This window comes from Nannospalax galili, unplaced genomic scaffold (assembly GCF_000622305.1).
Source record: "Nannospalax galili isolate Female #2095 unplaced genomic scaffold, S.galili_v1.0 scaffold386, whole genome shotgun sequence".
In the NCBI taxonomy this organism is placed as follows: domain Eukaryota; kingdom Metazoa; phylum Chordata; class Mammalia; order Rodentia; family Spalacidae; genus Nannospalax; species Nannospalax galili.
In genome coordinates this window covers 2,745,404-2,759,675 of record NW_008356676.1, presented here as the reverse complement: position 1 = coordinate 2,759,675, position 14,272 = coordinate 2,745,404, and the positions used below count along the sequence as shown (strand labels likewise).

The 14,272-nt window shown below is 46.0% G+C and overlaps 1 protein-coding gene across 2 annotated transcripts; it reads left to right on the top strand.

Annotated features, from left to right (window-relative positions):
• Positions 1-394: 394 nt before the first annotated feature.
• On the top strand, positions 395-13,576 carry Rgcc (regulator of cell cycle). 2 transcript variants are annotated; one of them, XM_029556965.1, is made up of 5 exons: positions 395-711; positions 1,346-1,501; positions 9,465-9,572; positions 11,948-12,010; positions 13,179-13,576. In XM_029556965.1, the coding sequence occupies exons 1-5, from the start codon at positions 663-665 to the stop codon at positions 13,184-13,186; spliced, it is 384 nt and encodes a 127-aa protein (XP_029412825.1). In that variant the 5' UTR covers positions 395-662; the 3' UTR covers positions 13,187-13,576. The 2 variants fall into 2 exon arrangements, with proteins under 2 accessions (XP_029412825.1, XP_008852911.1); XM_008854689.3 differs by having other exon boundaries at positions 398-711; positions 1,316-1,501.
• The last annotated feature ends 696 nt before the right edge of the window (positions 13,577-14,272 follow it).

Genomic DNA, 14,272 nt, shown 5'->3' with positions numbered 1-14,272 from the left:
TGCAGTTCAGGGCCCTGCTTTCTGAGATCCTGGCAATTAAAGACTGTATTCACTTCAGCCCAGAGCCCTCAACTGTCCACTCAGTCTTGTAAGCTCCTTGGGGAAATGGACCACTCAACTCCCCCAAACAACCTACTGAATGCTCGACTCCTTTACTCTTGCAGCGAGCAAGGAGGCTCTGCATTTTCAACATCCACTTCATAGCTGACAACACCGATGCTCGAGGAGGCTCGACCACAAGGCGGGAACTTTTAGAGAGCTCTGATGCAGCAGCCCAAGACACTTCCGTGGGTCGGGTTGTCAGGGTGGCGAAAAAAGAGGCGGATAAATATTTGGGGCGGTAACCCGGGCTTCAGCGACAACATGTCACTGCGGTTCCCGGGCGGCGGGCGCGTGGCAAGGGCGGTGCGGTAGGGACAGGGGCGTCCCCGAGGTCGGCAGGGACAGACCCGGCGGCCCCGCCCCACCCCGCCTCCGCCCAAGGCTATAAGACTGCGCGGCTGGCGGGTGGTGGCGCAGGCCAGGAGCGGGCGCCGGCTGTGCAGAGAGCCAGGCCCTGACACCCCAGCAGACAGCGGCGAAGGAAGCAGCCACCAGGTCCAGGAACGTGGGCGCTGTCCAGAGCCAGCACGTCGCGGGAGCTCCGCCACGCGCGCCGCCCCATGAAGCCGCCCTCCGCGCAGGGCAGCCCGGCGGCCGCCGCCGCCGCAGGTGAGTGCAGGGTCGCGGAGTCCCACGTCCCCCCGCGTGCTAGGCAAGCGCTCCACGCCGAGCTGCATCCCCAGCCACGGGTGCTCTGAGAGCCCGGGTGGGGACGAGAGGACAGGCGACGCTGTGGTCCCTTTCCCCCTGGCCACCCTTCGGTTCTCCATCACCAGGGTCCTCCATCACCCGGACTTCATCACCGGCCGTGGGTGGGTTTAGCCTCGCTCTCTACGCGGGGCGAGGTAGCTCAGCCTGACACGTAACGGGCGCGTGCTGACTCAGACTTCCCACCGCCACGTGCCCCGGGGAGCGAGTGTGGGCACAAGGAGTAGAGCCCGTGGGTCCGTGTGGCCGCGTGGGAGAGCTGGGTGGCCTTAGGCTTTCAACTTCACCCGCGGAGGCGGCTTCCTCTCTGCACCCGGCCCAGTGCTGGGCGCTTTGGAGGGAGGGTGAGACATTAATAAAAGGTCACTGGGTGGCTGTCCCTGGCAAACGTAGAGTGAATGTTAGGCATCCTACGAAAGAGTGGTGCCCCCTCCCACGCCGGTCCCAGGGCTGGAGAGATTTACCCCCAAAGCCCCATCTGCTGAACTCCCGGTCCTGCCGGCAGCCCCAGCCTTGGATTCTGCTGCGGCTGCAGACCTGACCGATGCTCTATGCGAGTTTGACGCGGTGCTGGCGGACTTCGCGTCGCCGTTCCACGAGCGCCACTTCCACTACGAGGAACACCTGGAGCGCATGAAGAGGCGCAGCAGTGCCAGCGTCAGTGACAGCAGCGGCTTCAGCGACTCAGAGAGTAAGTCAGTGACCTGGGACCTAGGGCTTCCCAGGGCTTAGCTGTAAACCGAGGCATGGTGTCCTGGAAACTCAGATCCAACCCGAGGCGTGTACCAGCTCGGAGAGGTGAGTCTCCGGGTTTGCAAGGTCAGGTGTTGAAGTTCTGGGGAAAGCTCGTGGAGGGCCTGTGAGTTTACTTACTTATTGGAGCAGGTGTGTCATGAGGCCTGAGGGTTTGGGCAGCCTGTCTTGAGCAGCTGGACAGAACTCCTGGGATCCCAGCCAGGCCCTTCCACGGTTTCTTGTCTCTCTCCCTGCTTTTCCTTTGTTATTTTATTTATTTTTTTGAAGACCCTTCACCCCACCCCCACCTCAAGTTGTCCTATGTAGCTGAGGATGGTTTTGAACTTCTGATGCCTCCATCTTCACCGTGCTGGAATTACAGGTGTTTGCCACCACAGGAAGTTTATACAGTACTGAAGATCAAACCCAGGGCTTCCTGAATGCCAGGCCAGCCCTAAACCAACTGAGCTACATCCTCAACACCCTCTCTTTTACCTTTTCTCTCCCAGAATTGGGGTGGGGGCAACATGAGAGAGGACAGCACTGAAACATTTGTGAAACAAGAAAACATTTCATAAGCTGCTGTTCTTGGAATTTTTTGAAATAGCTTCTCATACTTTCTTCTGAGCTGCCAGACACTTGCACCACATCATGCAGTTTTGTAAGAATACCCCCTGAGCTGCTGAGTTCAAGTACAGTATTATAAAGACCTCCTCCTTCAGGCAGACTGCCAGTGGAGGTGCTTCCTGGTGACCTTTTCCATAAGGGTGATTACCGCAAGGCCTCTTATCTAACAACTGTGTTAGAGAGAAAAGAAAAGAAAGGCTTCTCAAGGACTCAAATGTTCTGCAAGATTGTGGGTACCTGTTTAGGTGTCAAACAGTAAATTTGGTGTCATTTCAAATCCTGAATTACTATTTCTCAAAGTGAACTTTAAATTCTGTTTGTTCTTGAGTTTTTAGTCCTTAGATAGGTTATAAGCTCAGGCATCACTACCTTTGTTGTCCCTGATTCTGGGAGTAAAAGTCCCTATGTTATTTTGGAAATCTGGAGTTTTTCCTTGTTACTGGGCAAAGATTCAGGGTTAGATTTGAACCTGAGCTGTTCACTTGACATAAATCCCTCTTCATCCTGGTCAGGCTTTGAGTCAGAAACCAAAGTTCAGTCTGAGTTTCCTTGGCAGCCCTGCCAGCACATTAGACTAGGCTGTGACTTAGGTGAAAGGGGACAGAAGAGTGTGGGTATGCTGTTAATTTCCACTTAGAACTTTTGAATTTTGATGCTCATGACCTGGCTGCTCATTTTCAATGTTCAGAGAAAGTCTTGTATTTTTTGAAATTTGTCTTAATACTTGTGGTCTAACTTAAATGTCTCTGTCCATTGGGGCATGGGGCAAGTTATTCATCAAGTACAAATTCTCTCTCCAGGGAAAAGAAGGATGGAACAATCTCTATGGCAAAGGGCAGCTTTTTACTAAGCCACAGTCTCATTCTGATGGCATAGGGCCCGAGCATGTACTTTCATGGTAGACTGCAATCACAAGTTCTGCCAGGGGTGGGGCTCTCAGATCTAGCTAGTGTTTTTAGGGGTCTTAAAGAGATTAAACTAGGGGCTGGAGAGATGGCTCAGTGGTTAAGAACACTGACTGTTCTTACAGAAGATTGCTGGGGTTCAAATCCCAGCACCCACATGGCAGTTAACAACTGTCCGTAACTACAGTTCCAGGGGATCCGACAGCCTCTTTTGTCCTCTGAGGGCATTGCACGACACGAGTGCACTCACCTACATGCAGGCAATACACACATACATATAAAATAAAACTAATAAATAAAAAAAATATTTTTTAAAAAAGACTGAACTAGAGACAATTTCCAAACAGTGTGGGGAGATACTTGTAATAGAATTTGTAGGGTTTTTTAGGGTATATCTGTATATATTTTGCTTTCTGCTTTCATTGTTAATCTTAAACCTTGAGTTTGGTGGCTAGAGAAGTAATGGGAAGTGTCCAAAGAAGACAGATGTCATTGGTCTTTTCTATAAATGTGGCTGTTCCCCACATTACTGCTTAGAAATAGTCTTAGTGGGAGCTGTACATATCTAAATAATAATTTTTAAAATTTTATGTGTATGAATTTTCACTTGCATGTATGTAAGCACTCCCCATCCATGCAATGTCCATGGAGGTCAGAAGAGGGCATTGGATCCCCTGGAACTGGAGTTACAAGTGGTTATTAGCCACCATATGGGTGCTGGGAACGAAACCTGGGTCCTCTGCAAGAGTAGCCAGTGTGCTTACCCACTAAGCCATCTTACCAGCCCCTAAATAGTAATTCTTAAGGAAGCATAATATATGTGTCTTAAATGTCACCAGGAATTGAGCAGACATTTGTGACACTCATTTATCTATCTGTTGCTTCTTAGGGGAAGAGAATAATGCGGAGAGATACAGCTCACTGAAACTTAACTCTCCAGAGGGGGTAACCAGGTTTATAAGCAGCAGTGGCAGCTTGCCTTTACCAAGCTGTCACTAGGATTGCTATGATTATTATTTGTTAATATCAGCAATTTCTTGCTATTCTTTGAATATCATGTATGTTCTCTACCATAGTCCTATAAATTAGGTACTGTTATCTTCATTTTTTTTTTGAAACTACGCAGGCTGACCATTTATGACCTTGCTCTGTCACCACAGATGGTTGGCTAAAACCAGGTCTCGGGAGTAGTCTGGAGTTCTAGTGAGCTCAGATCACGTGTCTTTTTAGTTAGTGGTGTGACTGTTGAAGTCTCAAGTCAGTGGGCATCAGGAAGGTCAGTGGAGATAGGTGATAGGTATTCTTGATTTTTGAAGAATACTTTTTTCTCATTAAAAATAACTATTCTTGATTTTTTTTTTGAAGAATACTTTTTTCTCATTAAAAAATTTCGGTTGTGGCACTAGACAGATGGCTCCATGTCACACTTTCCTGAAGCTGTCAGAATTTAGATTTGGGGGAGGAGGAGAAAGACCCTCATCCCTGCCATTCCCTGTGGTAACAGTGAAGTAGAACCAGGGCTTTCTTTTTCTTGGTTAATTACTATAGTTTGCTTGCTGCAAATGTGTGGGATTGTTCTATATTTACAGGAATTCTGGGCAAGGCTTACTGTCTGTGGTTTTACTTTCCTCTGGAGCAGCACATGTCAGTTCTAACCCTAAATTACCTTTCTCCCAACCCAAAAAGACATGCCTTTTATTTAAACAAAGCTTCTGTTTTTGCTATGGAGTTTCTCATACTTGATAGGCACACCTAAAGCTAGAGGGTTGTGTGTATAATATGCTTTTATTTCTTTTGATGGTGCCTTAGCAAACTTGGTCCTACTATCTGAGACTTCGATGCATTAAATGGGCGAGGCGAGGACGTTTGTAATGGGAATTTGATGCTGGGAGATGGGGCTTCTGTCTGATATGGATATTTTAAAGTCCACTTTACCACACATGAAGATTCTCCAGATCATCACTGCCGAGTCCCTCGAGCACTTGTTAATGGCAGCACCTGATAGCAGGGTGGGACAGCAATACACGAATGTGCTATCAGCCAGAGACACGTTACTGCCATTTTATCAGACTGACTGGATGTTATTTCACAAGGAATAGAGTTCTAAGGAAGAATCGAGCAAGAATCCAGGCCTTGCTTACCTTTTTGTCTTCTACAACTCCCGAATGAGAGTCTGTTCATTGAAGGCCTGAACAAAAGCCTGTGGAAAAAGAATTTTATTGGGTCCAGAAGTTAGAGTTTGGCATATGTCTGTGTTGCGATTCTATTCTTGGTCACCTATGAAGAGAAACTTAATTTTTTTTGCTACAGTCTGGAAAACAGCAGGAGGCCAGGCTCAGACTCTCAATTCTTTTCATCCTCAGTAATAATGCATTCTCTCCTGGGCCTGTTATTCTCCATTCTGCTAGGAACTCAAAATCAAATCCTGAAATTTCAGGCATCACACACGGCATGCCTGGGTTATGATTACCTTTCTCATGGTCTCTGCTTCCTGCCCTCTCTGCAGTGGTATAACTTCAGGGACTTGGGCTGCTTTTTCCATTGTTTTCTTCATGAATTGCCACATGTAGACAATTGCCACTGGCTCACCAAGCAAGACAGCTTTGGTCAAGGATGCTGGGGGCCCATTTCTTTTTCATGGTTGAAGGCCAAACATCTCAGAGCCTGGAGTTGGCCGAGGGTATGTAAAGACACAGGAAGAGAGTAGATTCATGGTATGGCAGTGAACAGACAGGATGTGAGATTATGAATGTGTGTGTGTGTGTGTGTGTGTGTGTGTGTGTGTTCGCACGCACGTGCGAGTATGTGTGTGTTTGGGGGCAGGGAGAAGGGAAGTGAGCATATGCTGATGTGCCTCTAGGTGTATATGTTTATAGAGATACTGTAACTAGTATTTTTTTTTCCTCTACCCGCCTCATTGTGAGAGTAGCATGTGTTCATTAGCAGTGAGGGAACTACTGACCACTTTAATAGCCTGGCTTGCAACCAAATTTATCAGTCATGTAAAAAGTCTGTTGTGTCTATATTTTCTGACCTTGAGGAAAGTGCTTGGGTCAAGGAATTTAGCATGCAGACTAGACTTTGAAGAATCAGAAGCAAGCCAGGGCCGTCCTCTGAGACTCTGACTTCCCCAGGGTCCCCAAGCTATCTGGGTTGTCTTGAACTTGCCCTTACTCCTCCCTGGATGGCTTTTCTCTGTCAGCCTCTTTTACAATGTCTTTTTTCCTGTTGATATTGTTACCTCTTTAAATAATATTTGGTCTAATTGCTTGGAAAGTGACCCAGCTGTGGTGTACCTTTCTCCCAATCCTGAAGCATGATTATATGTGGATGTAAAATTGCCGGAGAGTTGAGACAGAACAGAGATGAAGTTCAAAGCCAGGAGAAGGGTTTGTGATGTATGTAGGGTGGGGTGGAATTAGGTGTGGTATCGAAACTGGCTTTCAAATACCAGCTGTTCAGGGAGATAGACACCAGGGAGTGGGGTGGCCCTTGAGCTCTAGGCCAGTGAGTCTAGAGCTGGAACTCCGGACTAAGAATGGGGGCGATGTTCTTGGATGTCTTATAGGGATAATATGGATGTTCTTGGATGTCTTATAGAGCCAAGGATAATATGGCAAGGACTTGGTATTCCATTTTCCTGGCTCATGGCCTGCTTCCCTGGGGTGCTCTGTGGTTTTCTTGCCCCCGAACATTACTTCATCTTCTCTACACATGTTTCCTGGTCTGTGTCTGTGGTGATTTTTCTAGTTACTGCGCATCAATAGCCAGTAATGCTCCTTTACTGGTCTGCAATGGGCATACAAACTCTCCTGGGTATAGGGGACTACTCCTCTAAAGGGAAGTTTGGTGGAAAAACCAAACAGAAGACCTTCTCAAGTTAAGTTCTAGAGAGTTCCAGTGTCCTGGAAGATATTAATAGGAGAGCTATGAAGTATCCCATTGTCAAATACACTTGGGAAGTGGGGCCAGATCTGTCTTTTCATCACAAGTCTTCTCAGGGAGTGATCAAAGGCATGTTTGGTATTGTTAGAACATAATTGATTTCAAGGACCAGCATTCTGGGGATACGATGTTTTTGGAGGTAAGAGTGTAGGTTTAAGGTTCAGTGTTGGGACTTTAGTATGTGTTCGTCATCAAAGCCCTGAAAAATGATTGTGGTCTTTTTAGGTGACTTGGGACGGAACTCTTGAAGAAAAGATTGTGAGGGTTGTCCCAAGGGTCTTCTGGGCATGTTGGGAAAAGTGGACTAGGTGGGTATACAGGCCAGAAAGAGGGAAGTTGGCAGCTGAGACCATCTGGTCAGAAGATGGAGGAAATAGAGCCAGATGAGCGATACCTGAGCCTTTTAGGGGTGGAGCTGAATTTTCTCATGACTAGAAGCTTCTTTCTGAAACGCTGATTTCCTTTTATACTGAGCACATTAAAAAAATAACTTAGACATATTCATCTTGAGTTAAGAGAACTAAAACAAGGTATGCTGGATGGCTTTAGCTGTCAACTTGAACACCTGGGTAGAGGGAGCCTCAACTGGGGAATTTCCTTTATTGAACTGGCCTATGGCTATGTCTGTGGGATATTTTCTTGATTTTTGAGTGATGGGGTGGGGGGCAGCCCATTGTGGGTGGTGCCACCCCCCGGCAGGGCAGGTTGTTCTGTGTTGTACAAGAAAGCAGGCTGAGCACGGGCCAAGGGAGCAAGCCTATAAGCAGCATTCCTCCATGGTCTGTGCTCCAGCTCCTGCCTCCAGGTTCCTGCCCTGTACCTTGGGCTCCCTCAGAGATGAACTGTGACCTGGGAGATGTAAGCTAAACAAACCCTTTCCTCCCCAAGTTGGTATCAGAGTGTTTTGTCACAGCAATTGAAGGCAAACTAGAACATAAGGTGTTTTTGTCTTCCTGAGCTGGGGGGAATTGGCTTTAAGGACAGGAGCCCTAAGGAGGAGTGGGACCTAGTCAGGCCTCATTACTCAGCAGCTCTCACTCACCTGAAGAGGCTTTCTCCTGCTGCTGCTGAACTGGCTGCCTTTGTGTTCTGTTTTAACCAGGAAGGCAGCTTCCTTGCTACCTCAGGAGCCACATCCTGCTTCCGCTGCCTGCTCTGCCTTTAAGCCTGTTTGCCACCACCGCACCGCAGGGCTGGCTATGAGGCTGGCTTCCTCCTTCTTGTCAGGACTTAGAGAAATAGACATTCAGAACCTCAGAACTGGGAGGGACTGGAAGGATTGTTTAGATCACCTTTCTATCTTATTGATTGTTAAGCTGAGGCCCAGAATAATGCCATGTTCAAGGTCACTTAGTAGCTAAGCTGCATCTGGCCTGGGAAATTATTAATAGAGGGGCCCAGAATCATGCTTATATTTTAAGGGGTTTCAGAAGGCTGAGGTAATTTTTCATGAAAGATGATTCTATATTTGGAATATTTTTTTTTAAAGATGGGGTTTCATATTTCAGGCTGGCCTCAGACTCACTATGTAGCTTAGGATGGCTTTTAACTTCTGATCCTCCTGCTTCTACTCCCAGAGTGCTGGGATTATTGGAATGCATCATCGTGCCTGATTTGTGTGGTGTTGGGGACTGAACCCAGGGGCTGGTGTCTGCTAGGCAAGCACCCTATCAACTGAGCTACATCACATCCCAAACCTACCCTCACCCCATCAGCTAGGCCTGGCTTGACCAGTGAGTTTGACAGCTGGCCAGTAGACTCCTATATTGGGTCCTATTAATCCCATCACACTTTTTAGGGGAGCAAAGGCCTTCAGCATACTTGACTGAATACAAACACTTGCACATCCATGTGCACAATTCTCTGCCTTAGATCATTTGGGGTCTTAAATATGCAATTGGAGATCTGCCTTTTTTCTTTAATATAGATTTTCAATTTAAAAACTATGTATGTGAGCCAGGTGTGGTGGTGCATGCCTTTAATCCTAGCACTTGGGAGGCAGAGGCAGGTGGATTTCTGTGAGTTCAAGGCCAGCCTGGCCTACTTAATTAGTTCCAGGCCAGCTGGGGCTACAGGGAAACTCTGTCTCAAAAAGACCAAAAAAAAAAAAATGTATATGAGCATTTGCTTGCATGTATGTAAATGCGTCAAGTGTGTGCAGTCTGTGGAGGTCAAAAGAGGGCATCAGATTGATCTCCTTGAACTGGAGTTATGGATGGTTGTTCACCACCATGTGGGTGCAGGGAACTGAACCTGGGTTCTCTGGAAGAATATTCAGTGCTTTTAACCACGGAGCCATCTCCCCAGCCCCTAGATTTGTGCTTTCTGCTTCTTTGGGAGAAGAAGGTGACTGCCGGGTATCAGTAGTTACAGACTGGGGATGGGTAGTTTAGTGCTTTTAATGAGTGTGGCTTCTAACGAGTGTGGCTTCTCTCCTTAAAGGTGCAGATTCACTGTACAGGAGCAGCTTCAGCTTCAGTGATGAAAAGCTGAATTCTCCCACTGACTCTGCCCCAGCTCTGCTCTCTCCCACGGTCACACCCAGGAAAGGTCAGCTCAGCAGATGAATTCTTCTACTGTTATTCCTTCCCCTCTACTCTCCCACCTTCCCTTTACCCACAACCAAGCTTTCCCAAATTTACAAAGCAAATAGATAATCTAATATGGCAGAGTGTAGTCTAATTCATTATTTTTCAGGGTTTTGATCAGTGTGAAATAGAATTAGATCATTTGGTGTGGAAAATCTGGATCCACAGGAAGAAAGACAAGATGTAGGTTCTCTCTTATATCAAATGACAGTGCTTCCTGAACTCAGCATGTTGGCTTTGCAGCAACAAGAGGATCCTTTTTTTTTAATGGCCTCCCAGTAGCCCTAGCTGTCCTGGAACTCACTATGTAGACCAGGCTGGCCTCCAGACTCACAGAGATCTGCCTGCCTCTGCTTCCTGAGTGCTGGGATTAAAGACATGTGCCACCATACCTGGCCTAAGAGGATTCTTTTTTATTGCATTCACTATTTACCTAGTGCTTTCAGGTGACCAATCTATCAATTAAATATGGCTGTCATTATGAAACAAGAATGATCTAACATAGGGCCAGCAAGATGGCTCAGTGGATGAGAGTGCTTGCCACCAAGCCTGATGACCTGAGTTCACCTACATAACAAGTGCCCTCTCAACTCCATGTGTGTACAGCTTGTGCGTGCATGTGTGCACGCACGCACGCACACACACACATACACATTAAATAAATGTTTTTAGAAAGTATAAAATTAACATGATTTGGGGCTAGAGAGATAGTTTTGTGGTTAAGAACAGTGGCTGCTCTTGCAGAGAACCTGGGTTCAATTCACAGCACCCACGTAGCAGCTAACAACTGTCCCTCACTCCAGTTCCAGAGGATCCAACCCCCCTTCTGGCCTCTGTGGGCATTACATGCGTGTGGTACACTTTCACACAAAGAGGCAATGCAATGAGGCAAAACACTCATACACATAAAAATGAAGAAAGAAATTAACATGATTTTAAACAACAGCTCCAGCTGGTCTCTATCATGATATTAATAGACTCAAAAGGTTTTAAAGATGCATGAACAGTTTCTTAGTTTCTGAAATTGGCCAGTGCCACCAGTGAGGGAGCTGAATGGTCTGTTATATTGGACAGGCGCCCTTTTGAAAACAAAAGGAGCCACCCTCCTCCAAGGAAAGTTATACTTGCTGAAAATAGTTTGCAAAATGCAATAGAAATGGAACAAACTTCAAAAGAAATGGGAAGATTCCATCACTTTTCTCCATCTGGCATTAAACAGAGCTTCCCTCTTTCTTGAAAGAGATATTTTTAAATTCCCTTTCCTACATAGCCATGTTAACAGCCACTGGGGATTCGGCCACTGGCCAGCCCCCCAGTCTGTAATGGATCTGTAGACTCTAGGGACAGAGCAGTCTAGAAGTTGGCTTGAATAGAGCCAAGATTTGATACCTGATCCTCTAGAGGTGGGAATCAAAGAAGGGGAAAAAGCCCTAGTGGCAAATGGACTTTAGAGCTACAAACAATGAAACATTTGTAGCCGGCAGGGATGAATAATACAAACATTCAGTAATGCATTTAGGGAAGGCATGAATGATAAACTGCAGAGAAGAAAGTAAGCACACAGGGAAAGTGTATCTCTGGCTGCAGAAAGCCACAGCTAAGTAAGGGCTCTTGTGCTGCAGCAAGATGGGATAAGGCTGTCCTGGCTCAGCAGCCACATGTTCCCTGTCCCACTTGGACCTGGAGCAGCAGCAGTTCCACATTCATGTCATACTGGAGGGCACAGTGTTGCCCTCTAGCAAGAGCACTGGGGAAACCTCATCAGAAGGTTGGAATCACAGAATCAGGGCCCATTCTGCAAAATGCTTACCATAGTGCTTACTGAATATTTTTAAAAATCTTTTTGAGATAGGGTCTCCCTATAGCCCCAGCTGTTCTGGAACTCACTATGTAGACCAGGCTGGCCTTGAACTCACATAGACCCGCCTACTTCTGCCTGCTGGGATTAAAGAAGTGCACCACCACATTCGGTGGTTACTGAATATTTTTGATTAATAACTGTGCTTCACAACCAAAGAGTTCAAAGCTTTTTATGTGCCTTCCTTTGTCTTACTCTCCCCAAACTTTTAAGATACCTGGGACAGATCCTTCTTCCAGGTTAAGAAAAGGTGGGGTGGGATGGTGGGCAAGGCTAGCCTCTAGGGTCAGTTTCTGAGATTATTGTAAACATGGAACAGACACTTAGGTCTGGTACAGGGCATGCTTTAATGAGGTCTCTGAAGACCACAGATGGGAAATGAAAACAACCAATTTAATCCTGGAAACTCTGTAGTCCCAGAAGAATCCCCCATCAGCTGTGTTCGATGTGGAACCTGAGCTGCCTTCTCTGTTTTGCAGCCAAATTAGGAGACACAAAAGAGCTAGAAGACTTCATTGCTGATCTTGACAGAACATTAGCAAGTGAGTACATGCCTGGTATTTAAAAACATCACACAGAACACTAAGCCACACCTTTGATAATGTGCTATGATGTTTCCCAGCTTGCCTGGGGGTGGAAGTTACATCATAAGGCTACTTTAGGTTTAGAAACAGGACCCCAGTGGTTCAGAAGCCAATTTGGAGGATAAGCTTGCTTTCCCAACTGTGAGAACAGGTCACCAGCATACAATGGTATGTTGTTTGGGAAAAGGAGAGCTAGCAAGGGTTTTGTCGGTTCTCAGAGACCTGATTGGCTGATTGGTCACACATCCTTCCTTCAGCAAGCCAGAGGGTTCCATCCAAGGGTAATTTCCCGAGGTTTGATCCCAGAGTTTGGTAAGGTCTGACTTCCAAGGGTTGAGGAAGACATGGTCTGGGATATCCATGCCAGTTACCCAATGACCAAGATTCAGTATGCAAATACTTAGGAATTACAGTGTTAGGTACCCATTTTGTTTGGCCTAAAATGTTGGGAAATGAAGAGATCAGGTGATGATTGCAGTTGGGGGGGGGGTTGTTTAGAGAAGGAACTTTCATCTGTTTACGCCCTGTATTTCAAAAGCACAAGACTGCAAGAGCCAGGAGGATCAGCTCCAGCTTTCAGTGTGGAGTTTCAGCAACGCCATCCTTGGGGGATTTTGCTAAGCCTTGGAGAATTTTGTCCTGGCCTCTAAGTTTTTCAGTGAAAGTAATCATTTTTCTCTAAGAAGTATTCTGTGCTTTACTTTGCCAAACAGGTAAAAATCTGAACATTTAGATCCCAAAGTTAATTTAAAAACAGTCTATTTAAAAGGACTGTGTTCTTAACACTCTATCAGGTAGGAAGTCTGTTTCTTCTGTATTTACCTGAAGATTTTATTGCCCCCTTTCTTACCCTTTGTGCCATCCTACATCAGAAGAGCTAGGCCTGTTTTGACAGAGATGATTCTAATTGCAGCACAGTTTGTATTAGACCCATGCAACAAGCTTGTCTACTTCATGGAAATGGCAGCTGGCCACCTCGTCTTTCAAGTTCATCAGACACACATTATATGGGAAGCCTGCCATTAAGTTTGGTGCTTTGAAGCCTATTAGAGACCACTTGATGTGGTTAAGCTTGGGAATTGTGAACTTCTGGTAGGAGCTAACCTCTCTTATCTGCTATTTTCAGGTATGTGAAGCAAGGAGTTTGGGGTCTTTGAATCACAAGAATGAAACTCCAGAAGCCTTTTGAGGACCTGGCAAAATCAGCTACTAGAATCTGCTGTGGGAAGGGACAGGGCTGAGCTCACCTGCCCTCAGGCCATTCTCAGTTTTTCCTAACATTAGCTGTTGGGCCCATCTCTGGGCAGTTTAGACAGTGGAACTGATTTTGTTTACCTGCCTGCAGCATATTACAACAGATGATCTATGCTAATGTACTTTTCCTCTTAAAACCTAGCTCTCCTGTAATTTAAAGTGCTTTTATGAAAATACTTGTAATTAATTATATATAGTTGAAAATAGTAATATGCTTTCCCCATTATAATATATTTTTGTATACAAATAAAATTTGAACCGGAGTCTGTACTTTGTATGCTTTCTTCTTTATTTCTGTCCATATATTTCAATTCAGAAGTTTTATGACAGGAATGACAGGCCTCTGGATTTCTAGTGAAGATCTTGGGTGCTGCAATTGTACTGACTTGGGTGGTCAATTTCACAAAGCTTTCCCAGAGCTCACCACATGTGGTACAGGGAGATGCTGGCAGAAGCCCACTGGGCACTTTTAATCTGAGGATTAAATAGGACTTCATAGGTGAACTTAACAGTACTTCACAAGACCTGGGCACTAAGGATGATCTGTGATCCTGATCTTGATGCCAACAACTAGGAGGCTTCAGTGTCCAGTGGGTCCAGCTGTGAGGCCTTGGGAGGTGACTTTGCACAAAGAAGCCCATGAGGGTTGGGAAGGCATCAAAACAGGAGAGATTTAGGTAAATTTTTATTTTTTTTATTTTATGTGTATTAGTGTATTGCCTGCATGTGTGTAAGTGCACCCATGTCGTGAAATGACCACAGAAATCAAAAGAGGATGTCGGATCCCCTGGAGCTGGAGTTAAGGATGGTTGCTAGCCACCATGTGGGTCCTGGGAATTGAACCTGGGGACTTTGCAAAAGCAGCCAGGGCTCTAAACTGCTGAGCCATCTCTCTAGCCCTGTAAGGTCATCATTTTTTAATTTACACTTTTCTATCTTTAGATGCTCCTCTAAAACAGAATTACT